We start from the raw sequence: 22,350 nt of genomic DNA on the forward strand, positions 1-22,350 counted from the left end.
ACATTTGTCTAAGCGGTCTCTGGTATTTGTTTTAGTATAAAGTATATTTAGTATGAAAGTGATTAGTATGCATAAGAGTAAGCATCACATATAAATCAATAATGAATGTAATTCTTCAAATGCAAAGCTTCATTCTTTGATCGGAATCCACATCAGATCCAAGTTGGATGTTATTTCAAACACTTGTTGGTGTTTGTATGTGCGTTTTGAGCTCAAGACATGAACATAACGAGTGATCATTCATATGTGTGTGATTTAGCAGGCGTTATTAAATTATACGATTAATTTCATGCAAATTGTAGGCTTATTGTAAGGCATTTAATGGCTAATTTACACACCAAACTCCAACAAACGTTACAAACACAATATGACTGTCATTCTCACAAGTGCGTATATGTGATGCTTACTCGTGACACTCCTGGGGTGATCAATATTTTATTAAAGACTTTTAAGAATGTTTAAAATATTTAATGAGCATTACCTTATTAGAGTATGTGTCTGAAGACTGTTCTAGACTTATCAGGTGAGCAGATTAATTTATGACAAATATAACGGGGCGATAGTAAAATTGATTGATTAAATCAAAATTGTAATCAAGTATTTCATAATGTAAATATATTTATGGTGCTATTACTGAGGGCACATATGTTTCTTATAATAAAAGATAGCAGGTAGATTTGTAGTTGTTTGTGTGTTTTGGAGGGAAAAATGTTTACAATTGCCCCGGTCTCTCCTACCACACACGTCCACTAGGGGCTTCAGACGGATACTAACAATCAAAACAAAATGGAAGCACAGTTGTCATACAGCATTTGGCCACAGGGGGAAATGTATTGTGTTGATCTAACAAAGATGAGGTTTGATGGTGGAAACTGCCTTTTCACAGCTTTTTATATCCTTAATTCCTTATCATAATGATTGATGAAATGAATAGGGCCTGATGACCATCAGACAGTGTAAAAGAGCAGCTTCCTCTAACAGTGATGCACGTGCATGTCTCCTTTAGATGGCACCACTCTTCTCTGCTCTCAATCAGACTCTAATCCTGGATTAGAGGACCATGTTACTGGACTAGGATTACTGTTCGGGTGCCAGCAATTTTATTATTGATCGTGTTCCACCGACTCTGATATTCTGCTTCACCACAGTTCATTCTCACTTTAAGTCCCATGTCTTTCCTCTATTCCCCCTTCTCTCTCTATTTCTCTCTCTTTATAGGGAAAACTGGAATTCGCTGTCACACTCTGTATTCCAGTGGATATGGGTAGGTTTATTTTTGAAAGTCACTTTCTGTAGACACATACCTTTCAGCCTTGCCTACAGAAATGCAGTTGAACATTTCTACCATTTTTGTACAGGAAAAAATATACTGTTCATTGAACACATGTTGACCACTATAGGGGGCATGTTGTCACAATTTAATTACTTTTTAGCTAACATAATTCAGTAAAAATGTAAAAGGTGCCATTGTTTTGTCCAACAGATATTTTATTCCTCCCTTTTCACCCCTCAATCATCCTTTTATGTTCTCCATGACTGTAATCCTCTATGAAAGGACTAAAACAGCAAGTTAAGATCTATTTCGCAGATTAGCCACATATTGAGTCTATGCGTCAATGACTAATAGCAAGATGACAGAAATTAGATGCAAGACATATGGTGATACATAAACAGAAGACTAAACAGTATATGGGAGACAGGGGCTAGTTGTCACACTTTTTGCTCCAATGAATTTCTCAGGGTACTGTAGGTTTTATTTTTGAAAGTCAATTTCATAGACACACACCAGACATCAGCCGCTGAGGACTCGACCGGGCTGGTACCTTCGGGTGTGCCGGCCCAGTCTGAGGCCGACACAGAGCTGACCGACATGCTTGCTTTCAATAAAATAATCTTCTAGTCTTCAAAGACAAAGGACAACTGGCTCTAACGAGGACAGAAAGAGATGTGGAAGGCCAGATGTACAACTAAACAAAAAGAGAAATACATCAAAGTCTCTAGTTTGAAAAATAGATGCCTCACATGTCTTCAGCTGACAGCTTCATTGAATTCTACCTGCTCGACACCAGTTTCATGTACAACAGTAAAGAGATGACTCAGGGGTGCAGGCCTTATGGGAAGAATTGCAAAGGAAAAGCCACTTTTGAAACCGAAAAGGTTAGAGTGGGCAAAGAAACAGACATAGGACAACAGATAATTGGAAAAGAGTGTTATGAATCTTAACCCCATTGAGCTTTTGTGGGATCAGCTAGACTGTAAGGTGCGTGAGAAGTGCATGACAAGACACCTCTATGGCAAGTGCTACAGGAAGCATGAATGTCACTGGAGTATCTGGACAAACAGGATTTTTTGATGAGAACTCTTTGAAGTAGATTAAGTTCAAGTTCTGATTTATTTTTTATTTTTTTTCATATTGTAATAGACATTTTTCATGTTATTAATGTCCTAACTATACATTGTGATCAGTTGAATGCCACTTTGGTGAAAGAAAGTACCAATTTTTACCATAAGAGCAAAATCTGTACATTATTCCAAACTTTTGGCCACCAGTGTATATACATAATATTCTGTGGTAATCAACATTTTGCTCCAAATGCTGTCATTTTTGCTTAACTTGTATTGAATCTGGAATATTTTTTCAGAGTCTTGGCTACAAAACACTATTGAAAATGTTTCTGTTTTTGCACAGGAAAAAAGATATAGCCCACTATGGCTGACCATGGTTGGGTACATTGTCACAATGCCATGAAATAACCTATAATTGGCTTTTCAGAAAAATGTAAAGAATATACAATTCTGAAACACAAAACGAAACAGCAAATATGTAAAACATGCAAAAAATAAAGTAAATCAGCAAAGAAATTACAAAAATATCAAACCATTGTTTTAGACAACAGCTGATAGATAAATTGTATAAAATAAAATAAAAATGAAACACATAAAAAATACTTGAAGTGCACAGGGACCAGGAACAGCTGTGAAAATCATTGCTTGGAAAAGAGCTGCTTGGACATTTTACTAGAATATTACTTTTGGGTGAACTATCCCTTTCAGGCTAAACCCACAGTTGGGGCTATTCAGTGTGCTATTGACTTTAAAAAGCCTCAGTGAGTAAATGTAAGACTAGTAACAACTTTAGTTCTATGTTGATTGATGGACATGAAAAGATCTGCATTGCATTCTAGAGGCATTTCTCTCTAGAAGAGGTGCAGATTTACTAGGTCAAAGGTATGAAGGTAAATGTTGAAGCTTATTTATGTGTCTGTCTCTCCAGGGGTGTGTGTTCAATTTTGAAAGCGTAAACCCCAGCATTATTCTCAGAAAAGAGGGCAAGTAGCTTTTTAAACCAACCCGATAGTAGAGTTGAACTGATTGCAATGCACCACCCCTTCCCCCTGTAGTTTATAGGTTACTGAAAGATTTCAGCAGCTGCATGTAAGAAGATTAGGGAGGAATTAACGTCATTCCCTTGTCATTATAGAAATAAATTGATATTTGGTTTTTATCGGAGGGAGGGGTTGGATGGAAAACTCCATGTTGAATGAACACACAGGTTTTTAGGCAGGTTGAGGTGGACTATGGGAGACAGAGAACGCTATCCATAAACATACAGGTACAAGCGAAGCCAGAAGTCATTAGTCCTGGGGATCTTAAATGGTAGGATTGCCTAATACAATGTAACCATTCCAAAACAGCGTGGATCTATTGTTTCGAAAGAGATCAGAGGGAATGGGCGACTCTGAGAGATGGAAGGGATGCTGCGTGAGGGGTACCGGAGCATTAGACTGATCCCACTGTGGTGCCTCTGTGAACAGGGAGCGTATCTCTATTTCTCCCCTCATCAAACCCTGGAGCTCAGGCCCTGGTCATGAACTTGGTTCAGCCGGCATTGAGGCTGTTGTGCCTAGCCTGGCTCTGGCCCGTCACCCTGCTCAAAGGAAACAGCAATCCAAACCACCGCAGGAACAAGGACGTCTATCTAGGGGGAAACACACGGCACAAGCATGGAGGGTAAGGGTGCTTGCTCTTATTTTGTGAGATTGGAGCTTTGGTCTCCACGAACAAGATTGCTTTTGTCTGTATTTAGTAGAAGCTCACAAATCTGCTTGGCTGTTTGCTTATGGTACCTGATAGGGCCTAATAGATACTTGCGTGTTTTGTGGTACTGAGTGTGTGCAGCAAGTTGTCTACCATACACTGAAAAAGCTAATCTTTAGGATCTATTTCTACTTGATCTAATCCATAATAAATATTTTTGTTTTTTTGTAATTTAATTTGTCAGGTTGATTTATTCAGATCAAAGAAAACTGACCTGAATACAACTACATTTAGATGTTCCATATGAAGCATGTTACCTGGCAATTGTTATTAAAATAAATTTTTTACACTGTACTATTTGCTGTGTTGAAATCCCTTGAATTTCCATGATGGTCCAAGCTGGTTAGTGCTGGTTTGATACTTGTGTAGCTGGTGGACCAGCACTGCCATATTGTTCACCAGCTAAAAAAATAAACAAACTGTTGTCAGGCTTGCTGATTAAAGGAATATTCCAAGTTAAATACAAGTTAAGCTCAATGGTCAGCATTTGTGACAATGTTGATTGCCACAAAAATGAATTTTGATTTGGCCCTCCTTTTCTTAAAAAAACACAAATGGAGGTTAAAGTGAGGCACTTACAGTGGATGTGAATGGGGCCAATTTTTGGAAGGTTTAAAAGCAGAAATGTGTTGCTTATAATTTTATAAAAGCATGTATATGAATTATCCTGTTAAAACGTATTATTATATGTATTATTTGAGCAGTAAAGTTGTTTTTACAGTTGTTTTAGGGTTTGCTGACATTATATTGTCATGGCAACAAAGTTGTAAAACTTTACACAGAAATGGTTAGTAAGTAATTTTATCACATTTAAATCATGTAAACACACATATTGTGTATGTCTTGTGGCTATACGTTTGAAACGTATGTGTATTTTAACATTTATGGATTGGCCCCATTCACTTCCATTGTAAGTGCCTCACTGTAACCCAGATTTTTGCTTTTTTAAAGTAAAACAGAAGCAAGTCAAAATTTGTTTTTGTGGTAATCAATATTATGCTTCAAATGCTGTCAATTAAGCTTAACTTGTAATGCGCCTGGAATATTCCTGCAAGGTACATCAGCATACAAGCATTTGCTGACTTTTAAGTCAGTATACTTATATCCAGATCTGGCATGCCAGTGTATTGTTCTCTTTACTAGTTGATTTGAGAACTGTTTTGATCTTCTCTTCACTTAAGGGATTGGTTTAGGAATGCCAGTCCTACAGCAAATTACCTTAAGTAGCTTGCATTTTGTCAAAAAGTCACTTAAATGCATTTTGTAGAATGCTAGGAGTTTAAACTTTGCTTTGTATATTATCAATCTGCTCCACTCTGTTTAATTCAAAAGCCTATTTGTCAGTCTGAATAAACTCAGGCTAAATTACTGTATGCGTCTTCCCTGTAGTCCGATGTGTAAAGGTAGGTTTTATTCGTATAAACCAAACTGAAGCACTGTGATATGTTTGAACTGTGAGATTGTTTTAGTGTGCATGTTTGTAAGATTGAGGGTATAAATAATTGTGGCTAAAGAAACTTTGTAATTAGAGCTCATAGTTGAGCAAGATGTGAAGTGAAGTAAACAACAATACAAGGTAGTAATTTAGTCCTGTAGTACTAATCCGTAGGTGGGTCATTCTCAGGGAATGGTGCCATTTATGGCAGGGCATTTCTGAAAAGGTGTTCTTTCTCTTCTTTTTTCTTTTGATTTATGTCTGTCTGTCTGTCTGTCTGTCTATCTAGCTAACGCTCTGTCTGTCTATATCTAGTTTTTACATTTTGTCTTCTTTTAAACAGCCGAATAGACTTTAAAATGAAGAAGTCTGACAGTACCAAATCTTTGCTGATAAAGTCAGAGCAGCTCTTGCGGATTGAGGATCACGACTTCGCCATGAGGCCTGGTTTTGGAGGTAAGGAAATCCTACATTTTCCAAAGCCACTTATGAATCTCTCATTACCTCCCATTACTTTTGGCTTTTCTAAACAGTATGGGAGTGTTTAAATACACTGATTCTTAATGTTTGTTAGACCCAGTTGCATTCGTATGAAATGAGCTTTATGTGTCATTTTGGTGACTTAGTGGTTGATTTGAATGACATTGCTGATATAAAAAAATGTCCATAGCAATTAAACAGTTGACACAGTTGCACAATGTGAGATGTAACAAAAGCACTAATACAACTGGAGGGAGCAAAGAGAGAAGCAATGTGGACAGATTGGACAATTTGATGAGACAATATGATTATCTGAAAGACCGCTGGGAATCCAAAGCAATGTGCATTTGTGTCAAAAATCCACATATCTCACCCTTTGACCATTATTTTCATGATCACTATTATGTAAGCAAAAGCAAATTACCATAAATGTTAACTGAAAATTATGTTTTATTCATAATAAACTTTAAAAAAGAAAATGATATTATATTGTATAGCACTACATTCTCATTCTACAAGTCTCATTCTCTCGTGCATTTAAAAAGCTGCTTATTTGCATGTTGTGGCGATAAAGATATCTTTCCTTGCTGCCGTTATTTGACAGTATATGTTTATTGATATATATTGCCTGAAGAATGAGGTTCTTTTGACTCTGTTACACTGGATGAACCTGAGATGAAGAGCTTTAAAAGTCACAGTGAGGCAAACAGCCAGATCGTGACACCGCTGCAGAGATTGTCAAAAATGTGGGTTTGAGTGTCATATGCAATGTGCCGCATCAGTCATAAAAAACACTCTGACCCAGATTGGCACTTGTGCCAAGCAGACAATACACTGAGGACAGATGTGTTTTTATACACAGTAATCTGTATTTTAATCCTAGTCGTTCGCAGAGAATGCCTTTGGAATGTGGCTAAATCTTGCTGTGTATCCAAAGGTTGCCGAATTTAAAATAAGAACACACAGTGGATGTTCTTTCAATAAAATAATCTTCTAGACTTTTTCTGTCCTGTATGTGATTTTTGGGTCCATTTAGGTAATGTTTTGGTATTGTTTGGTATTATTTAAAGGGGAAGTATGTCATTTTTTCAATGTTAAAAAACTTTCACCTATGCCAATTTAACATGCAAAGACTTTTATAAGAGAACTGTAGGCTGATTTTACCCCAAAATGTAAACACTGTGGCTCTGTGATTCTGTCAAAACATTGTTTTGTTAGTTTGTTTATCTCGACCAGCCAAACACAGCAACACTGGCTCAAACAATTGTGTGAGTTTGGGGTATCAGATGGTAATACGGTAGAAATTTCATCATCTAGTAATATAGATAGTCCTTTGATATTTACCATGGTATTGAATGGTTGTGCTATCACAAGGCATGTAGTGTAACATTTGACATTCAGTATGTATATGACAAAGACCCCATGAAATCTCTTGATGAGCACAGTTTTTGTCCCTTTGTTTAAAAAAGCCAATAGGCTTTACTGCTATATCTAGTCAGTATCAGGTGGTATTATGAGAATGGACATTCTCATCTGAGGGAGCATTTTATTGGACAAAATGAGTGAGTGCAAGATGAGTAATATGAATATTATTTTTATGAATAATTAGATTTTTGGTCCGTTTTCCAGGAAGAAAAGACTACAGTTTAAATCATATATATGCCAAAAGGGAATTTTGTTAACTTTTAAGAGTACAGTAGCATGCATATAGATGACCTCATGGCTAATAGACATTTCATGGGTGTTTTAATGTTGGTCAACACTTATATGTTTTGGTGAGGAAGAGTGTGCTATGAACATACAGTGGAAAGAAAAAGTATGTGAACACTTTGGAATTACCTCCATTTACTTAAAACAATTGTCTTAAAATCTGGTTTGATCTACATCTTTGTTACAACTTTTTTACATCTCTTTTGAACTAATAACACAAATTATTGTATTGTTCTTATAAATATTGAATACATCATTCATCCAATTAATGAAACAAGATTGGAGGATGTGTTTTAGAGCTACTTTTACTTATAAAAATCACTCAAACATTTTGAGTATTCACAAGAAGCATGTGACCATGCCTCACAAAAAAAGAGATCTCAAGACCTATGATCATGAATTGTTGCTTTGCATAATGCTGGAAAAGGTTACACAGTTATCTCAAAGATCTTAGATATTCAGCTGTCCACAGTTAGACAAATTGTCTATAAATGGAACTGATTCAGTACTGTGGCTACTCTCCCTAGAAGTGGCCGTCCAGTCAAAATAACTCAAAGGGCACACTGCAGAATTCTCAATGAGGTAAAAAAGAATCCTAGAGTGGCAGCTAAAGACTTGAAAGAATAATTGGAACTGGTTAACATCTTTATTCATGAGTCTACTATATAGATCACATTAAACATTAAACATTAAAACTGTTTATGTTAATGTTTTCCATATTGTAGAAGGAAGCCACAAAACATTCTGCCTGTCTGAAGTTTGCCAAATACCACCTTGACACTCCACAACACTACTGGAAACAAAATTTGTGGACTGATGAAACTAAGGCTGAATTGTTTAGAAAGAACACACAACACTAATTACTAAAAAGTGCACCGCATACCAACATGAAAACATCTTCCAAATGGGGAATTACAGTGGAGGGAGCATCATGGTTTTAGGGACTGGACCGCTTGCCATCATCAAAGGAAACATTTATTTCCAAGTTTTTCAAGCTATCCTACAGGATAATGACAGGGTGGCTTTATGCCAGCTGAAGCTCGGTAGAAGTTGGTTGATGCAGCAGGTCCATAAACATTGAAGTAATGGCTTCAAAAAAAGAAAGCCCACCTTTTGGAGTGGTCCATCAGAGCCCAGACCTTCATCCAATAGAGATGCTGTGAAATGGCCTCAAGAGAGCCGTTCACACCAGACATCCTAAGAATATGGCTGAGCTAAAGTGGTTCTGTTAGGAAGAATTTCTTCTAATCATTGTGCAGGTCTAATCAGCTACCAGAAATGCTTGGTTGAGGTTATTGCTTTCAAAGGAGGATCGACCAGTTATAAAATCCAAGGGTTCACGTTCTTTGTGAATGGATGTGAATCTATGTACTTTCCATGCAGTGGTGAAATTCTTTGGAAGAATCAGAATGGCAGAGACATTTTCATGATGGATGTGAATTAGACCCTTTAACTCAAAGTTGTTCTTATCATATTACTCAGAGAGAATAAACATGTGTCTAAATGTGCTCGTTTAACATGATGCAGCTGTTTTGAATCTTTGAGTAGGAGACTGATCTTTAATGTGTGATTCCCTTGAGGAGAAACAACCTATAGCAGAAGAATCAAACTGGATCCCTCCATAGACAACCTGTTCTCTCACTAATATTTATGGAGCGGCTGTGGCTCAGGTGGTAGAGCGGGTCGGCCACTAACTGCAGGGTTGGCGGTTTGATTCCTGGCCCACATGACTCGACATGTCGAAGTGTCCTTGGGCAAGACACTGAACCCCAAGTTGCTCCCAATGGCAGGCTAGTGCCTTGCATGGCAGCTCTGCCGTCGTGTGTGTGTGTGTGTGTGTGCGTGTGTGTGAGAATGAGAATGGGTGAATGGAACACAGTGTTAAGCGCTTTGTTCACCTAAAAAGGCACTATATAAGTGCATGGTCTGACACTCTAGAGGAGACTATACTGTAGAGCCTTTTTCTCAGAAGGAAAATCCAACAAACAGGATTCTTCTCTTGCTGACTATTAGAAACTATTAAGATATTAAAGAGTTCATTTGTGATTTTTCTTTCTTCCTGCAATTCTGACTGTTTCTTTTCTGTATTGTGATACTCTGGCTCAGGCTCGGCTATTCCAGTTGGTATTGATGTGCAGGTGGAAAGCATTGACAGCATCTCTGAGGTCAATATGGTAAGTATCTGCTCTTTTAGAAATTAATTTTAACCTTTACCCTGTCAGTGAGCTATGCACGCCAACTTTGCTCAACTCCCAATGCTAGGCATACAGTACATCAAGCTTAAATCCTCAACCATTTAAACAGATTGGATTCACGACGGAAGCAGAGGGCAAAGGTCAGAGCTCTCACACTACAAAGACTATGAACATGTGCCAAATCCATGGACATGTTTAAATGGTGCACATATCTTGATGCACTTTACAAGGAACATCTGGCATGAATAACAATATAGAAAGGTCAGAAACTTAAGTTTAAAATGTGCCAATGCAATCTTTGAATTCATGTTGGTTTCATACGTTTTTTGTATGACATTCTTTTTATACCATTTTCACAAAAGTTTTGATTTCCTGACTTTAGAAACATCAAGGGTTTAAAGGAGTGACTTATTAAGACTGACACAACATGTATTTTGTCTTTTGTGTAGGACTTTACCATGACCTTGTACCTGAGACATTACTGGCAGGACGACAGACTAGCCTTCCCCTCCAGCAACAACAAAAGCAGAACGTTTGACGCTCGGCTGGTGAAAAAGATCTGGGTGCCAGACGTCTTCTTCGTTCACTCCAAGCGTTCTTTCATTCATGACACCACCATGGAAAACATCATGCTCAGAGTCTTTCCAGATGGGAACATACTTTACAGCGTCAGGTACCACAAGAGCCATTTAAGTGTAATCAGATGATTTTGAAGGGGTGTGAGACTCAAGCAATTTCCCTGGAGCGTATTCATGTTTTACTTTGCTGCTCTTTACTTTGAAGAAAACATTTTTTAGGATTTAGAACAAGAATTTGTTGCAAATCGCTTAAAGGAATAGCTCACCCAAAATTGAAAATTCATAGTTTGATACACACTCAAGTTGTTCCAAAACTGTAATTTGTTATTGTTGTTTTGTTTTTTAATCATGTGGAACACAAAACAAGATTTTTTTACATCTTTCCAACAAATGCTAGTTCAAAGTAACCATATCTGTCAAGCTCTAAAAAGGACAAAAACCACCATAAAAGTAGTCTATATGATTGTGCTATATTCCAAGTCTTCTGAAGCCAAACGATAGTTTGTGTGAAGGACACAACAAAATGTTCACCTCCACCGAAGCTCACATTAGCATCAAAAATCAAAAAGATATGTAGAGTTAAGTTACTACATACGTGAGTAAAAGTGCCTTTTCAACATCGATTACACTGAAGCACCATTTTTCAATCTGGACGCGAATGTGGGATAGGCATGAGCTTGAGCGTTCGGGAAGATTATTAGCAAATAATGTCTTAAATTTCAAGTTAACTATCTAAGACTTAAAAAAATTTTGTGGTTTTCAAACTTTTTCAAGAGGGACCCTTTTTTTATTTTTTTTTTGACAGGACCCATAGGCTTGTGCGCAGAACAAAAAGCACTTTTTTAACCACTTTTTATGATGCACGTGCACTTGCTGATCCTTGACGCGATTGGAACGCAAAGTCGATTCTGAAATAATTTGATCAAGCTATAGGCCTACATACAGGAATGTTAACCAATTAATAGCCTATCGTTTGCTGCATGCTTAAAAAATACACAAAACATATTCCACAACAAACTCTTTAAATGTAATATTCATTATATACAGAACAGAACAAGAATTAAAAAATAATAATAACTTTAAACAAGCCAAAACGAAATAATTTAAAGCGAAAGTAAAAGTAAGGGCCATTATGCTCACGTAACTCTCTCATTAGAGTCATGTTGCAATAGCAACAGGAAAAAAATCATCCTTTTAACATGCGCAAAAATGTGCTTGGAAACATCACGTGGAGCGGTACGTGCTTACGCTGAATAGCAGGCTACGAATTGTAGGCCTACTACTGACTATTTTAACAGAGCAGTGTGATTTTTATATTAGTTGACTATTTTATTATCATATTTTGCCAACTTTTCACCGCATATTACGCACATTGGTATTGCTGCATGGACTGCGTCCGAACAGTTGACAAACCCAAACTTCAAAAAATCATCTTTATATGGCCTTACTCCGGGTTTCTGCTTTTTCTTTGATGGGAAAGTACTGCTACTCTGTTGACATGCATCGGCTTCATTATGTTCCCTGCTGATCTCCGCTGTTCGCGGCAGGGTTTGATGGTTGACCGCGTTTTCTGCTGCTTCATTTAAAGGGGTCTCGGTCTCTGACCCTCTTTTTCTTGTGAAAAAATCATAAATGGTTTTTGACTTTGGTTTGCTCATGTTCAGCATAAAATAAATTCATTACGGGCTACTAATTTCACGGTACCGAATATTTTCATCATCTCATGGGAAAATAAAATAAAATGGCTGCATATCAACAACACTGCGCACAAGGTTTTTTGTTTTGTTTTGTGTTGCCTAGGGCTACGAGTAGGTCGGTCAGCCGGTCAGGTGACATGTGGATTATTTATTTTGCATGAATTTGAATGTTTTTTTTAGTGTACTTCTAATCAAAGCTATTATTATTAATATTAATATTATTAAAAAAACGAAATAATAATTTTTTTTTTTTTTTTTAATTTTAAACCACTGGCGACCCATTTTTTAATTCTCAGGACTCATTTTTTAAGACCCAGGGTTTGAAAACCACTGCTGTAGATACTTCAAAAATATATACTTTTGTGTTTCACAGAATAACAGCATGACAGAATTAAATTTTTGGGAGAACTCTTCCTTTAAAATACAAATTCATCACTCTATGAGATATGAGATACTATATATAAAATGCCTCAGGCTAGGTGTTCATCTCATGGATTACTTTGTAGGTGACTAACTGACAGATGAGGTGTGGCTTTCTTTTTAATGACTTTTTTCCAAGAAGAACCCAAGAAGTTCCCATGAAGTTCACCACAAGTGTAGGCTTGTGTATATTGAATGGTGTGGCTAAGCTAATTCTTATGTAGTTTCAGTTTTCAGTTGAATTCTGCATTGTTTTGATGTTACTTAAAGCACAATATAACATGTCATTTGAATTTTAAAGGTCTATTTTTAAAGGCTGTACTTAAACAGAAGTCTTTGAATTATGAATTACAGAATCACAGTGACGGCTCTCTGCTCTATGGACTTCAGCAGGTTTCCACTAGACACACAGAACTGCTCTCTAGAGCTGGAGAGTTGTGAGTATAATCATCTGTGAGAGAGTATGCGTATGTGTGTGGACATGTTTAGCATGAAAACACTGAACAGTAAGTGCTGTCAACAGAGTAAAAGGAAGTAATTAGTCAAAGCTCCACACTCCCAGTATACCTATATATGTCAATGTGATTACAGTGGTGAAAAAGTATGTAAAAGCAATAGTTCACCCAAAAAAGGAAATTCTGTTTCAAACCTGTGAAAATGTCATTCCAAAACAGGGACTAAAAACAGTTCAAGGAACGAAAATGAAAACCGATGTCATTGAGCATGTTTACATGCATGATTGTGCAACAATTACACTTAATGAGCTGGCAACATATAAGGGCATGTAAACACCTTGTACGGTTATGTTTATCGGTTAAGGTCATAAAGGGTTTAAGCAAAAATCATTCGCACATAGATTTTTCCCCTTGATCCCGATTCCACGTTGCATGTAAAAACCTCCACTGGTGTTCCTAATGGCTTATCCAGTGTGCTTAAGTGTTGGTCCTGTTTACATTTTATTTTTGAATAAGCAAATTTATGGTAGTTATCAGCATATTGCTGTGCATGAACTCACTCAATGACGTCGAAATCTGCCACAATGCATCTTGATATGAATAAGTGCTTGTACGAATGAGAATTGAGAGCTATGGTGGAAGGGAATATTGAACAAAGTCATATGGACTACTTTTATGGAGCATTTGAGCCTGACAGTTGAAGCCTATATGCTTTTGTTGTAAGGAAAAAAGCAGCATGCACATTCTTTAAATTTCATTTTGTGTTCAGATTTGGAATGACATGAGGGTGAGTAAATTATGACAGAAGTCTCATTTTTGGTTGAACTATGCGTTTAATAGTGGAGCTGCATGTATTTATGGCCTGTAAGTTACGTCATCATATCTATATTATAAAAAGTTTAACAAACATATTTGAATCTGCTCCATACAGGCTTTGTTGTTGCAGAAATCCACTTTGTGCATAGACACACACCTATAAATGCACAAATTCAGTTCCCTTTATTATGTGACCACACTTCTTTGTCTTTTTCACACACACACATACAGAATTACATGGACGTCAGCTTCAGAGGAGAGATAATGGAGCTAGTTTTGAGGCTCTGTGCTCTCCTCTGAGGGGTGCCACCCATGTATCTTCTAAGAGAAATTGCCGTCTTATTCCTTCCTACTCCCCTCTCCCTGTGTTTTTGCTCTCTTGAAGACGCGTACAATGAGAACGACCTCATGCTATATTGGAAGAATGGGAACGATTCATTAAGGACTGACGAGATTGCACTCTCGCAGTTTTTTATTGAAGAATTCCACCCTTCCTACGGGCTAGCCTTCTACAGCAGCACCGGTATGTGTGCTTCACTTCACTTCCTTCTGCATGCATTTATTACCATAGTGTCATGTGCTTTATCATAGCAAACCTACATAGAGCCAGGAGAATGAGAAATCCCAGCATTCCTGGTTGATACATGGTCGGGTATATCGAGCTCTGCTGAATTCTACTCTTTCTTTCTTGATTTGTCTGTCGTAATATTTTATTTGTGGTGTTTGTTTAGGCAAGCATCACTACTAATTGGGCATTTGAACAAGTCAAGTCAATCCCCTATACCACAGTATTAAACTTTTCTTTCTTTCTATCTGTCTTTCTTTGTTTCTGTATCTATTTTCAATTGTCTAATGCTTTCTCTCTCTCAGGCTGGTATAACAGGCTGTACATAAACTTCATTCTCAGGAGGCACATTTTTTTCTTCATGCTGCAGACATACTTTCCGACAATGCTAATGGTCATGCTCTCATGGGTGTCGTTCTGGATCGACAGGAGAGCTGTCCCGGCTAGAGTTTCTTTAGGTAAACCACTTTTGAGTGTATGCCCTACAAGGAGCAAGATAATGCAATCTGTTAATTACACAATAACCCTAATGGTACATTAAACTATGTTTTGCTTCCGTTAAAAGGAAATAAATTAAAAAGTAGCACTTTATTATGAGGTTTTATTCATTTACACCAATTAAGGCAGTAGTTTACATGAACTAGTGATGAACAATACTTTTGCAGCATTTATTAATCTTGGTTCATGTTCATTTCAACGTCTAGTAATACATTTTTAAAATTAAAAGTTGTATATGTTAACATTAGTTAATGCACTATGATATAACATGAACTAACAATGAAAATGTTATTGGGTAACACTTTCATTAGTTTACATTAGATAATGTATTAGGTATCATAAACAAACAATTAACAATGTATTTTTTAAATCATTTATTCATTTATGTTAATGTTAGTTAATAAAAAATACCACTGTTCATCATTGGTTCATGTTAGTTCATAGTGCATTAACAAATGTTAACTAATATATCTTTTGATTCAAAAAATGTATTACTATGCCGTTCGTATGTTGAAATTAAAATTTACTAAGAATATTGAGACTAACTAATGTGAACAAATGGAATCTTGTTGTATAGTGTTACCGGTAATACATTATAAAATAACACATACGTATATACAACATATAAGATGATAGAATTTTGATCAAATAACATTAATCAAGTTAATATTGTGAAGTCTTACCAATAAAATTTAAAACTTTTTGAATGCATTTTAACCTGTTGATACGCAATCGCCCGCACGCGGTAGTGACGTCACTCTGCTTACATTTAATAAAGAATTTACCGTCTATAAATGTAATTTATGTTAACAAATTACAGTATACATATTTTCAAAGCTCTAAGGGTTCAATATTGATATCCGATCTGTTTCACGATAACAATGCTCCAGAAACACCAATTTAGTTATATGTGCCAGGAGAATGAAAACATGCAATATCAAAACGAGACTTCATACCTTTGTTATGAAAACAATTGTCCATGACAAGCACTCATTGAAAAACATCCAATAGCACTTTTTGTCCATATAAGTGATAAATCTGAGAAATATTGATATATTCTCCATTGTTTACATGAGATCTCGCCTGAAAGATTCATCCTTCGTCATCGTTCTTCAACAAACTGTGCAATCTGAGCAGCATTCAAGTTATAAAACTGTATATTATCTAATATACTAGAGTCTCTTGAACAAAATTAATTTTTAAAAAATGCGGTATAGTTTTATTCATAATAGCCAATCAGTGCAGTTTTGAAAGGCGGAGCCTTAATTTTACTCTGTACTCTGCCCAGTGATTTTCATAGAAAAAAGCTTGCAGGAACCTCATTTTTTGTTAGATCATCTTCAAATTTGAAACGTAACTTCTTTAGACTTGTGGCTTTGTCAACATTGTATTTCTGGGTTGTCTTGGCACTTTTATTATTGTTTTTATATTATAAAACATGTTCAGCACAAAATATTTCCATTAATATAAACTTCATCTTCTCTAACTTTAAAAAATAACAACATATATTAATTCTGGGTAATAAAGCCCAACGTGTCTTCTTTCAAAAGATACTACAACTGTGTCCATACTCCAAAGGGTTCAGTAAGTACAACCATTTAAGCACAGGTATGTCATTTTCATGGTTTGTGCTCCAAAAGGCGGTGCGTATCAACAGGTTAAAGTGATTTTATATTTCAGATAGGTTTGTAACAGTGATTTTCATCCTCTCCAGGAACAAGCACAAACTGGTTTAGAAAGAATGGAATTACTTGAAAATACCTGCTAGCAGGCATTAGACATCCTGCCAGGAAGTTGCTCTTTTCTAACAGGTCGATGACAGCACAGCACATGCCCGAAAAGAGGCATGCGTTGAGTCACAGTGCTATGGTTTATCAACAGAATGAAAGGAGTCCCCCGCAATGTTTTTCTGTTGTTTTTTTCTTAAAAGGAACAATACTGAAATGTTTAAATCTATACTGTGTATTCTGAGTTAATTTTGGTATTTACATTGGGTTCCAAATTTAAATGAGGGCATAATTTGGATTTGGAAAGTAAAGTGCAATAGAAAGACAAAACAAGAACATTGAAATTGACAAACATGCCTATTTTCTAAATCTGCAGTATAAATAGAAATTGTTTTGCACTTGAGTCAAGTGGTTTTTGAAGCACTTTCTTACTAACCCTTTCTCTTTCTCTCTCTTTCTTGCACCTTCTATCTCTCTCTCCCTCTCTTTAACATTCTACTAAAGGAATCACAACTGTGTTGACTATGTCTACTATTATTACGGGCGTCTCTGCATCCATGCCTCAGGTGTCTTATGTGAAGGCAGTGGACATCTACCTCTGGGCCAGTTTCCTGTTTGTTTTCCTGTCTGTCATCGAATATGCTGCTGTGAACTATTTCACCACTGTGGAAGAGATGAAAAAACTTAAGAAAGGAAATGTTAGTATCAGGGTCACGCATTGGGGTCATGGGGTTTATGGTTTGGAATGAGAGGATAGGAGATCTGATTATCATACATCAGAAGAGATCAATTGTTTGAATTAGATACCATGGCCAAGACTGAACATTTCATTTTAACATGTCGCCCCCTGTAGTCATTTTAAGGCTGCACACATTAATGTCTATACAAATATTTAACACTGTAAACATAGTTTCTACTGAAATAAAACTGTGGTAACTGAGCCAAAAAGGGAATAGAATTATTTGAACAATGCTATACAATACAATTAATCATTGAATGTTATTACAAAAATACACAAGTCAATAGTGAACATTATTCCAAATAAAGACAATTCATTAGTGAACATTATTCCAAATAAAGACAATTCATTAGTGAACATTATTCCAAGTAAACACAATTCATTAGTGAACATTATTCCAAATAAACACAATTCATTAGTGAACATTATTCCAAGTAAACACAATTCATTAGTGAACATTATTCCAAGTAAACACAATTCATTAGTGAACATTATTCCAAATTAACGCACAATTCTTCTGTAAGCGTTATTCCAAATACAAGCACAATTAATTGGTGAACGTTATTCCAAAAATAAACAAATCATTTGTGAACATTTTTCCAAAAAAATGCACAATTATTTGGTGAAGTTATTCCAAATAAACACACAATGAATTGGTGAATGTCATTCCAAAAAACTTACAATTAATTGGTAAATGTTGGTAAATGCACAATTCTTTGGTGAACGTTACATTAAATAAATGCACAAACCATCAGTTAGTAGCCTAAGCCCTGAACCAAGGTAGAAAAAACAAAAAACAGTGAAAAAGTCTTCAGTCTTCAATTTCTTTCTCTCTTCAAATTTGTTTTCCCTCTTAAAAAAAAATTATATTTTCTTTTCTCATCAAAAAAAAAATGTTTCTCCATAAATTTGTATTTCTCTCTTCAAAAATGTGTTTTCTCTTTCTTCAATTTTTTTTTTTATCATTTATAAATTAAAACCTTGCGACTGAACGGGGATTTCATGTGCAGACTTTCATGGTGGAATGTAATTATAACCTAGATAGGTACATTTCCTGAAGAAAATGTGAGTGGTGCTTGCCGTGGCAAAACTCGTCAAATAGCATGCTTGAAAAGAACAAAAATTATGGTCATAAATAAATCAACCCAGAAGTCTGTACGATTTTCTGGTGCAGAAATATGTGATTTGTTACTAGGTTGCTAGGGTAACCCCATCTGGTTGCTAGGAAGTTTCCATAGTGATACTAATGAAGTCTCCTTGCCATCCTGGTTGAAATAAATCAACCCAGAAGTCTGTACGATTTTCTGGTGCAGAAATATGTGATTTGTTACTGGGTTGCTAGGGTAACCCCATCTGGTTGCTAGGAAGTTTCCATAGTGATACTAATGAAGTCTCCTTGCCATCCTGGTTGAAATAAATCAACCCAGAAGTCTGTACGATTTTCTGGTGCAGAAATATGTGATTTGTTACTCGGTTGCTAGGGTACTATGTGTAGTTGCTAGGGAGTGGCTTGGCAGCTGCCAATCATGAAATTCCAAAGGCTGCTTGTCAGTATGAATGATATAAACCAACTTTTATGCCTCTGTGACATTCAGAATGGAAGATATCCCTCTATGGATTTTGGTTGCTAAGGTGCTCGACAATGGTTGCTAGGGAGGGGCTAGGAAGTGTTGAGGTGATTCATGATTGGCTGTTTGCTGCCCTGAGTCAAACGAGACCACCCTTGTGTTTGTATGACACTTCTATCCGGAGATATCCCTTTGATGTCTTTCATTAGAAGTCTATGGGACTTGTTGCTAAGGTGCTCTAAATGGCTGCTAGGGCGTGGCTTGATAGCTTTGCAATGATCCTGAGAGACTGATTGGTCGTCTGAGTAAAAAGAGGCAGGCCCCTTGTCTCTATGACACTGTGATCCAGAGCTATGTTTAATAAAAAATCCCTATTTCATGGGCCGTCCTACACCATTGTAAGTCAATGGGGGCAACTTTGGGCAGCTCCTGCCCCCCAGGGGTGCAACTTTTACCCCATATTGAGGTATGCTCTTACAGAGCCTGCCAGCCTCTTCAAATGTGGCAAATCACACGTTTCTGTGAAATCCTCGATCGGAGCTGTGACGCGTCAAAGTTTGTCTCAATGTTAAGTCTATGGGATTTTTCGGCCGCTTTTTTGCCCCTGGGGCAAATACCGTACCCCCGATCGCTTATAAAAGTCATAGCACACGTGTCCTCAATAGGCCGTTCGATTTGACACCTCATTTGTGGGTCTACGCCAAACGGTGCGGGACGAGTTAGGTGCCGAAGTTTTGTTAAGAGATATAAAATAAAAATAAAAATAAAAATAAAAATAATAAGTATGTGAGATTACAATAGTGATGCTTTAGCACCACTAATAATAAGTATGTGAGATTACAATAGTGATGCTTTGCAAGCACCACTAATAATATATTTTATTATAACAAGTTGTCTATGCTTTTGAAACACACTGTCTACTGCAGAAGTGAAGAGTTCCAGATGAACAATATCAAATAAATATCCAAATATTAAAATAACAATTCCTTTAACAATTATTAGCGCAAAACTACGGAAGCTCTGATCCGCATGGTGGAAGAAAAAAAAACTGTGAATTATTGTTTTTATTTTTATTTTTTTGTCTCAGTTCCTGAGCTTAAGTCTTCATTTATTTTCTCTCTTCAAAAAATGTTGTCTCTTTCTTCCAATTTTTTTTTTTCTATTCAAAAAAATATTTTTTCTCTCTTCAAAATATTTTTTTTTCTCTCTTAAAAATGTGTTTTTTTTCTATCCAAAATGTAATTTTTTTCTCTTCAAAAAAAGGAATGCGGTACCAACCTTGGCCACCAGATGCCACTATCAGTAAACATGTAATCTTATGCTTTTCAAAATCAAATCAAAATCAAATCACTTTATTGTCACACTACTGTGTACACAAGTGCAACAGTAGGTGAAAGTCTTGTGTGCAGTTCCGAATAACGTAGCAGTACCAATTACAATAAACAACATATTTACACAACACAATTTACATAACAAATGTACACATACTTACACAACTTAATATACAATGTACGGTAAACAATACACACAATATAGAATACACATACAATAAAAATAACAAATATGGGTAAGGGTATATAAAATATATATACAGTAGTTGAATTGGGGAGAATATATTTGACAGTCCAGTATGGATGTAATGCTTTCTCTGTTGCTATGTGTAGACTTTCATTGTGACATTTTATTATAATGATATATTTTAATATAACATATCCAAATATTGTTGGTCTGTCTAAACATGAGCTAGACAGTTACGCCAATGTAAAATGCTCATCCCAACCAAATCGGTGAGGGGAGTTAAAATCAAAATACCACTGTTTAGTATGATCTCTCTATATAATAATGATAATAAAATGATTCCTTACTTTTTCACCAATGAATGGATGATCATGAAAGAGCGCACACATCCCTTACTGTTACTATAGTAAAGGACGTAATCTCTATGTATGATCATGGGCGCCAGGTAAAATACACGCTATAAATAACGTATGGTTTAATTTTACATTTTGTGGTTCTAATTATTAGTAGTTTAGCAATTTGATTCATTCACACAAGAAATGACCACAATACAATATGTAAACATCTTAATTATTTCATTTTAAACATGTATTATTTCATGCGGAAAATGTATTAATGTGATACAATTATATTAAAAACATATTTTCTTAAAAGTCTCTTTCAATACCTGAAAGTATCTCCAGATATATCTCTATTGCAGTTGTCCGGTTGAATATGCGTTTATAATGACTCATGCATTAATATTGTCAGATGAACCCCTAACACCTGAGAATGAATCAAGTTGCTAAACTTCTATTGGCTTTAAAGCATTAATGGATTAAAAGCATAATTACATGTTTACTGATAGTGGCACCTGGTGGACAAGGTTGGTACTGCATGCATTTTTTTATTTGAGAAAAAAATTTGAAGAGAAAAACAAATTTGGAAGAGATAAAAAATTATTTTTGAAAAAAAAAATTTTTTTTTTGACGAAAGAAAAACATTTTGGAAGAGAGAAAAAATTTGAGGAGAGAAAAAAACAATTTAGAAAGAGAGAAAACAAATTAAGACAGGCTCTGGAAGGAACTGAGACACATTTTTATTTATTTTTTTTCACCGTTATTTATTAAAAAAAAATCAAAAAATCCCCCACCTTGCGGTTCAGGGCTTCCGTAAATTAGCATATTCCGAATAAACACACAATTCGTTGGCAAACTTTATTCCAAACAAACGTTATTCTAAATTAACACAATTCATCGGTAAACATTGTTTAAAAAAAATATTTTTTTTAATCAAAGTTTCATAACATGTTTAGGCCTACTCTCTGAATGGACTTTCCCTTTTGGATTGTGAACACTTCTTTCACAATCCAACCAATGCCCAGAGACTAAAATAAAGTCCTGTCAAGCATTTTCCTCGTTAAATATCCTGTTTCACTCGATATACCACATAATGTGGAATTAAACATGCGTTTAATCATGTTTTCTGTATAATTTTACAACATTTGTACATTGAACATTGAATTTATCTCTCTTCTGTATCCTACAAAAGGTCCCAGTTTCCTACGACACCACCCAGGCTATGGCATATGATGGCTGTTTTCACGATGATATCGATGTTTCACCATTCCCCGAGCTCCCAACCACTACCAGCACAATGCAAACAATTCCACCCAGGGCCTCGTCCACCGAACCACCGGCCACCGAAGGCACCAGACTCTGGAGGAAGCGTTCAGTCCGCCACAACATCAGATTCATAATGAGCAATAGCTACATGATTGACTCATATTCTAGAATCCTCTTTCCAGTTGCATATCTTCTCTTCAACATCATCTACTGGTGTATTTACTCCTGATTATAATATAGTTTGTCT

General features: G+C 36.1%; 1 protein-coding gene across 1 annotated transcript; it reads left to right on the plus strand.

Annotated features, from left to right (window-relative positions):
• The first annotated feature begins 5,850 nt into the window (after positions 1 to 5,850).
• On the plus strand, positions 5,851 to 22,344 carry LOC127636544 (gamma-aminobutyric acid receptor subunit rho-3-like). Its single transcript, XM_052117137.1, has 8 exons — positions 5,851 to 5,989; positions 9,830 to 9,897; positions 10,368 to 10,591; positions 12,968 to 13,050; positions 14,270 to 14,407; positions 14,755 to 14,907; positions 17,179 to 17,372; positions 22,030 to 22,344. The coding sequence occupies exons 1-8, from the start codon at positions 5,893 to 5,895 to the stop codon at positions 22,330 to 22,332; spliced, it is 1,260 nt and encodes a 419-aa protein (XP_051973097.1). The 5' UTR covers positions 5,851 to 5,892; the 3' UTR covers positions 22,333 to 22,344.
• The last annotated feature ends 6 nt before the right edge of the window (positions 22,345 to 22,350 follow it).

This window comes from Xyrauchen texanus, chromosome 44, assembly GCF_025860055.1.
Source record: "Xyrauchen texanus isolate HMW12.3.18 chromosome 44, RBS_HiC_50CHRs, whole genome shotgun sequence".
NCBI lineage: Eukaryota > Metazoa > Chordata > Actinopteri > Cypriniformes > Catostomidae > Xyrauchen > Xyrauchen texanus.

Coding starts and splice junctions, on each gene's coding strand:
- LOC127636544 (XM_052117137.1), top strand. CDS start 5,893: ATGAAGAAGTCTGACAGTACCAAATCTTTGCTGATAAAGTCAGAGCAG. Junction 5,990..9,829: donor CATGAGGCCTGGTTTTGGAG/GTAAGGAAATCC, acceptor ACTCTGGCTCAG/GCTCGGCTATTCCAGTTGGT. Junction 17,373..22,029: donor AAAAACTTAAGAAAGGAAAT/GTTAGTATCAGG, acceptor ATCCTACAAAAG/GTCCCAGTTTCCTACGACAC.